This window comes from Syngnathus floridae, chromosome 5 (genome assembly GCF_059516105.1).
Source record: "Syngnathus floridae isolate MCC-2025c chromosome 5, RoL_Sflo_1.0, whole genome shotgun sequence".
NCBI classification, from domain to species: Eukaryota; Metazoa; Chordata; class Actinopteri; order Syngnathiformes; family Syngnathidae; genus Syngnathus; species Syngnathus floridae.
The window spans coordinates 15,480,001-15,487,121 of record NC_142417.1 but is presented as its reverse complement, the minus strand read 5'-3'; the positions used below and the strand labels follow the sequence as shown (position 1 = coordinate 15,487,121).

The following is a 7,121-nucleotide window of genomic DNA, read 5'->3' as shown; positions in this document are numbered from 1 at the left end:
AAAACAGTCTGAGTCGTGAAGCGTTTGCTTCCCCCCAATGAGACAACAAGCCACAAGATAATATGACCCCGCATTAGGGTGACAAGACGTCCTCTTTTCCCGGACATGTTTTCAGCTCAAAAAATATGTCCGGGGGGAATTTCAAAAATTGTCCGTGATTTTGTTCGACTGCCTCACATGTTCGGTACATTGTCAAAGAATTGCCACTCCGCTCCATTCCACTCTATTCCAGGGTTCTCTGTAATCGTTCGCAAGTAAGTCACGCAAATCTAGCCACCTTTCTGATTATGTGTGCGTGTGTGCGCGCGTGTGTGTGCGTGCATGCGTGCGCGCGCGTGTGTGTGTGTGTGTGTGTGTGTGTGTGTGTGTGTGTGTGTGTGTGTGTGTGTGTGTGTGTGTGTGTGTGTGTGTGTGTGTGTGTGTGTGAGTGTGAGTGTGCATTCACATGCACGTGCGCGTGTGTGTTAGACTTCTATAAATCATTACTTGAATTAGCGAGACGAAACTGTTAATAACAAAGTTATGGTCACAAATAAAAACCCGCTATAGAGTGACGCAGCAAGATCTGAAATGCAAAGTAGCGAGGGCACACTGTATAACTATTAAAAGTAAATTTAAATGTTGAACATTAACGAATAAATTTGAAGTGAAGGAGTTATATACAGAAATGAATTGGTGACTCTTGATATACATATTAAAGCTTAATGTTTCAATTAAAACTAAAAACTCAAAATGTGCTTCTATGTCTGTGACAAAGAACAAACATTATAAGGAAATACCTAAATTGCATCTCTGCTTTTTGAAGATGATGCGCTGCTTCTGGTTTCATTCTTCTTAAACTCTCACTGGAGCGGTTTACAGGGAAGTGTGAAATCGTTGGGATGGAGTTTTGCACCTCTGAATCTGAGACCATGGTCCTCGGTCAGAAATGGCTGGAGTGTCCTCTCCAGGTCAAGAAGGAGCTCATTCATATCCCTGTTGGAAGAATTAAAATAACTTGAGGTCTTGCTCACAAGAGGTTAAAGGTCAGTAATTTGGACTCTGTATGGTTGCGTCATGAAAAAAAAAAGCTGAACCAAAAAGAGAAATCACTTAAATCAGTAGATGTGGCTGGTCATAGTCAAGCAGTAATATAAATTGGTGCTGAGTCGAATGATCACGGCATTAAATATTCGTCCACTAGATAGAAGTACTGTACAATATTACAACAAACACAGCTGTCATTCTCTTCCGGAGAAATGTAGCTACTGTACTTGATGCTTGACACACAATTTTGTTACTACTAGATTTTAGTAAGATTTCACCCATGTAATTTTGCCCTTGCGCATAAACAGTTTGTATATATTTCTTGATCTAAAGTCAGAATACGTATTATGGAGCATTTAATACATTTACTCGCCATATTTCAAGTTGCTACATCCCAAAAACAGGGGACACTTTTGGAATGTTTAATTCGTTTTGTGCAATTAATCTATGTTGTCGAATGTCAAGCCAACTTTGCCTGCACGTTTTCAGAATGTGGAAAAGCTAAAAACACAAATCCATAGCTGAGAATCCAACTCAGAACCTTGCGTGTGATTAAACACTTCCACACCGTATAGCATTTCAGTTATTCTTTTAAGTGTTAATAGTTACTGTGTGCTTGAGAACAGATGACTTCTTCATTTTGTTCCAGTTCCTCACCACATCAGTGTCTTATGATTCAGCTCTTCCAATCTTATGTCATTGTGCAAATAATGAGAGACTGGCATTCACATTCTTACTGTGTGTCAAACAAAACAATTTTCTATTGTTATACAGTACTTTTTCTTAATAGCAGTGCCATTGCTCAATGAATTTGAACTTTATCAAAGAGACAAAATGTGTTGTTTGTTCAAAACAGCCATGAAAAAAGTGATGACAATTCTTAGCGGCCACAACTTAAAGTTAAAAAGTTAAAGTCCCAATGATCGTCACAGTGGTTGCCTAATAAAATCTGAGGCTTTAAATTGGTTAGGCCTAAAGAAATATTTTTTTACACACACACACACACGCACGCACGCGCACGCGCGCACTCACACACACACACACACACACACACATACATACATACATACATACATACATACATACATACATACATACAAAATTGGGCCTGAAACAGGCTTTACAGATTCTTGTTGCCACTTAAAAATAAATCAACTATGTCGTGTTATTTTGGTTTAGTTTCTGCTGAAGTTTCTCAGTCATACATTTTCCACCCAACGTTTAGAAAGAGGAAGTAAGACAGAGTTGTCAGCCCCATGAGGGACAACACAGCCCTGAGTACGAAGAGAAGGGGAAGTGTAAGCACCAGCAGAGTTCTCGAAAACATCAATAAGTAATTCATGATTGTTTTCTAAAAAGGTAAGAGTTTTTGTATTTTTTTTAGTCTAGAGACTACGCTACAGTCATCTTCCTCCTATGACATGTTAAAATTATCGTATTATTCCGTATGTTATAATCTATTCTGTGTAGCTTTATACTTCTGAAGATGAAATAAAACTTGTAATGTACAGCATTGACAGTCAACAGAGTTCTTTTGAAATAATGCTGAAATAGCGGCATCCAAAAACAGTTATTCTTTATAGTATTAATAATTAGGTCTGAGTATTTTTAAAACATTATCCTTATTTATTGTTCCATGATTGGCTCTAATTTTGTCAGTTAAAATAGCTTTTAGCCTAAATGTTGTGATATTGTTTTTTTTTCTAACAAGTAAAATAAACACTAAATGTCCAGATTACATTTGAAAGACAGTTTCTCTTTGTAAACTTGGTAGAAAAGACAGGAAATGAGATGACTAAATCAACCCCTCCCCACCCACCCACAACCCCCCAAGTGTGACTGTTCATTTGTGAAGATAACCACAAACAAACATTATTCTTAATACATAAAAAAGGTTCCCTCTTTTTCTATTGATATTTTCATCATTTTGTGACCTGTCTTAACAGAGCCATCAGACCATGACCCACAGATGCCTCAAGTGTTTAAAGTACACCATGTGTGTCGCCAACTTTCTTTGTTTTGTACGTATGTCTCAATTATTCATTTGTTCTTGTGTTGTGGTTTCACAAATGTCATATCCAAGCCATTACATAAAGAACTTACTGTGTTCACTGAATTAGTATTTGTTATTCATGAGTCACATATTTGTACCTAAACCATAATTTCTGTACTACACTATTTACAGAATATGTTATTTTTAAGCTTTACACGCGCGCGCGCGCGCACACGCACACACACGCACACACACACACACACACACACACACACACACACACACACACACACACACACACACACACACACACACACACACACACACACACACACATATATATGAATTAGCATTTGCATGACTAAAAGCAAAAAAAAATCAACTACTGCTTATCTCTAACTGTTGAGGTGAGTACAAGGTTGTAAAGCATTTGTAATTGACGATGAGCCCCCTACTGAAGTAATTGTTCTGCTGTGGCAGATGTCAGGCGTGGCTGTGCTGGGCTTCGGCGTGTACATGATGGTGAACTTCAAACTGACGGCACTCACACCTTCCTTGGCCAAGTTTAATATAGCCAACATGTTGCTGATCAGTGGCATCATCATCTCGTGTGTTTCCTTCCTGGGCTTCCTGGGAGCTCTGAAGGAGAACCGCTGCCTCCTACTGACGGTACCACACACATATATACTGTACTTTTAAAAAAATATTCATATATTTTAATATAATGGGGAAAAACTCCTTGGTCGCCAAACAATAAGTTTGTTGGTGTGACAGTCATGTTATCATATGACATTTTGAGGTTAAAAGGCGTTGCTTGAAAATGTATCAGTTATCCACATTGCGTTGCTATTTTTGGCTCAACATTTGTGCCACCAAAATGTTTTCCCATGATTTTGTAAAGTTAACAAACAAACAAACAAACAAACAAACAAACAAACAAACAAACAAACAAACAAACAAACAAAAATAGATCATCTACTAATGATAATGGTTGAAAAAAGCAATTTATGAAAGGTTTTTTAGGTGGGTAAATTTTGAGCACCAGCTGCTGTAGTTTCTCGGTTGTTCAGCATTGACTTTACCTTGTTCTATATTTACATCTTACAATTAAAATTTAAATGTTGGATAAGGCCAAAGCAGAATTTGCAAATATTTCCTTTCAAATATGCCGCGAATGAATGCGGTTGAAAAAGTGACATTAACACATCTGTTTCTATTGTCAGTTCTTCTTGTTGCTCTTCTTCCTGCTCCTAGTGGAGCTGATTGCTGCGTGTTTGCTTCTCCTCTACGAAAAAACTGTGAGGCCACACCCAGAACACATTCTAACTTACATTATTGTGTGCCATCAAGTGTGATGCCAATAATTTACATTTCACTACATTAGATTTCCGAATGGGTGGAGCGTGATCTGAACAACGGATTGAAGGAAGCAAATGGGAGTCACGCAGACAAGTTGCACAGTGAATGGGATCTGGTTCAAAACAAGGTGAGACACAAATCAGACCAAATAATAATGTATAAGCTGTGTTAGAAAAGTTTCAAGACTGGTACCACAAAAGATATTTCGAACACAACAAAAAGACCCCACTTTGTTCCCCACAGTGTGGACGAGACACTTAACCAGCACGTCAACAAACAAATCATACGGCATTTGTTTCATTTAGAACGTGAGAACAAGTAATAGTTACAGCAGGACAACTAGTCGGTTTACGACGCATCCCTGAGCATCCAACAGTTCCTTGTCAAAAAGAACATTGCTGTGCTGGAGTAACCTTCCCTATACACCTGACCTCGCTCCATTTGATTTTTTTGCACTTTCCTGCGCTCAAAGGGGTGATTTAAGAGACGCGTTTTGAAGATGTGTAAACAATCAAGATGACCATAGTGATGGAGCTACGGAAGATCCCGGAATTTTTTTTTTCTCGTACTGGCTGTAGGTGTGGTGCAAAGCAGCATTAGACTGCACGGGGTGACTTGGAATTTTAAATATCTTTTCTGACGCCAGTGCTGGAACTTCACTTGTACACTTTGCATCACACTTATTCTCTAAGTGTGTAATGTATACCACACAGGCTCCCTCTAGTGGTAGAATTACTTACTCGCTCAGTTGTATTTCATATTCCAAGTCAAATACATTTGGATTTAAACATCAAGAACTATTTGGTTTGAACTTTTATTGAAGTGTTTTTTATTAACTTCTATGTATTTTAACAAAATCGCTTTTAAACAGTGTTTCATGTTTAAAATGTAATATTAGAATGGCTTACAATATACAGTGAAAACATCTTAGGAAAAAATTATTTTCATTGAACACTAAGGCGTATCCCGCTGCTCTATTTTACCATTGATTACGGTGGTACTTGGGTAGCCAAGTATTTTTTTTTTAACGGTAAATGGTATAAAATGTTTGAGAATCACTGAATCAGATTCAGAGTTGAACATTTTGTTCCAGTTTGATTGTTGTGGGGTGCACAACGTGTCAGACTGGGGAGATAATGTACCTGATTCCTGTTGCCTTCAAGACTGCACTGCTTCACTAGACCGACAGTACAGACCAGTGGTACAGTTACCATTTGACGAGTTCAGCATGAGACTCCTCTTTTTCTTCCAAGTTCAGTCCAAATAGTGTGCTTTGGGTTTTCAGGGTTGTTTGGACAAGATGAGGAGCTGGTTTGAAGACAATTTTCTCAGCATTGGGATTTCTGTAATTGTCTTCTGCATTATTGAGGTAAATTATCTATATAGTATCTACCACAATATTATTACAATATTATTACAATTCCATCCATCCATCCATCCATCCATCCATCCATCCATCCATCCATCCATCCATCCATCCATCCAATCCCATCCATCCAATCCCATCCATCCAATCCCATCCATCCAATCCCATCCCATCCCATCCCATCCCATCCCATCCCATCCCATCCCATCCCATCCCATCCCATCCCATCCATCCATCCATCCATCCATCCATCCATCCATCCATCCATCCATCCATCCATCCATCCATCCATCCATCCATCCATCCATCCATCCATCCATCCATCCATCCATCCATCCAGTACGTACATGAAGCATTTTATGAAAAGAAAACAGCAGAAATATTAAACCCCTTTGGACTAACAATAGCTTAAGCATGACTAAAATCTTCAGCAAGGATGATCACATTGTTTTTTTGTTTTTGTTGACAGGTCTTAGGGATGTGTTTTGCAATGACACTCTTCTGCCACATCAGCAGGTCTGGCCTGGGCTACAAGTTTTAAAAGTGTTCTCCTTTAAGCATTTCAAATGTTGTTTAGCTGTATCCTTTACAATACCAATTACTCAGCTGACCAAGACTGTTCTTTAATGACATTCTTTTGTTAATTTCTTGTAACACATGTCGCTTGGAATTTACTCAGTTTAAATCAAGTTCATATTTCGACGTATGTACGTGAAATAAACCTTCAGTTTGTCTCCGAACCAAAATGATTGGCATTTGTCGCTGAAAGCTGTTTCTATCAGTCAGGGATACGTTTATTAAGGACAGACACATTTCCCCGGTTTTCTTGAAATAAAGTGTGACTTAGGATTTCAGCTATGAACCCATGGGTTTGCTTAAGACAAGTTGTAAGTAGGGCTCCAGTCACACTGCAAACAGCCTTCAAGTCGTGTTTGTCATGTGCCTGCGTCACCCGCTACCACCTTACCGGTAATCTTTCAATGACGTCAGTTGTTCAAAGACACGCCCACGTTAATAAACGCTCCTTAAATCCCGAGAGCCCAGCGATCATTGTCAGTCTGTTCATGCCTGTCACTGTGTTTCTCCCGTCCGACTCCCATTGCAAACTCTTTCCGTGCACTGACCTGCTTGCCAACTGTCCTGACCATTTGCCTGTTTCTGACTACATCCCACTCGCCGCCCTGACAACGATTCCCTGCTACGCCCTGGTGCTGCGTACTTGCTCTGCTGCTTTCTCCACGAGGTTGCTTCCTGCTATCTGACAGCCAGTCACACCGTGGACAGCGATCAGTCACGGCACTGCCGCCCTCGCCCACCAGTCTCGTCTCAGCTACCCTGTCACATCAGCCCATCCAGATCTCCAGCACTCCATAGCTC

General features: G+C 39.6%; 1 protein-coding gene across 1 annotated transcript; it reads left to right on the top strand.

The window, feature by feature from the left end:
- The first annotated feature begins 2,233 nt into the window (after positions 1-2,233).
- LOC148398387 (leukocyte surface antigen CD53-like) lies at positions 2,234-6,780 on the top strand. The gene is made up of 8 exons (XM_088376873.1): positions 2,234-2,385; positions 2,973-3,047; positions 3,500-3,688; positions 4,243-4,317; positions 4,404-4,505; positions 5,472-5,579; positions 5,664-5,747; positions 6,214-6,780. The coding sequence occupies exons 2-8, from the start codon at positions 2,985-2,987 to the stop codon at positions 6,283-6,285; spliced, it is 693 nt and encodes a 230-aa protein (XP_088232999.1). The 5' UTR covers positions 2,234-2,385; positions 2,973-2,984; the 3' UTR covers positions 6,286-6,780.
- Positions 6,781-7,121: the final 341 nt, after the last annotated feature.

Excerpts from the sequence above, each read along its gene's own strand:
- LOC148398387 (XM_088376873.1), top strand. The coding sequence starts at position 2,985 with ATGACCCACAGATGCCTCAAGTGTTTAAAGTACACCATGTGTGTCGCC. Across the intron at positions 5,580-5,663 it reads ACCGACAGTACAGACCAGTG|GGTTGTTTGGACAAGATGAG; the intron begins GTACAGTTACCA and ends TTGGGTTTTCAG. Across the intron at positions 5,748-6,213 it reads TTGTCTTCTGCATTATTGAG|GTCTTAGGGATGTGTTTTGC; the intron begins GTAAATTATCTA and ends TTTTGTTGACAG.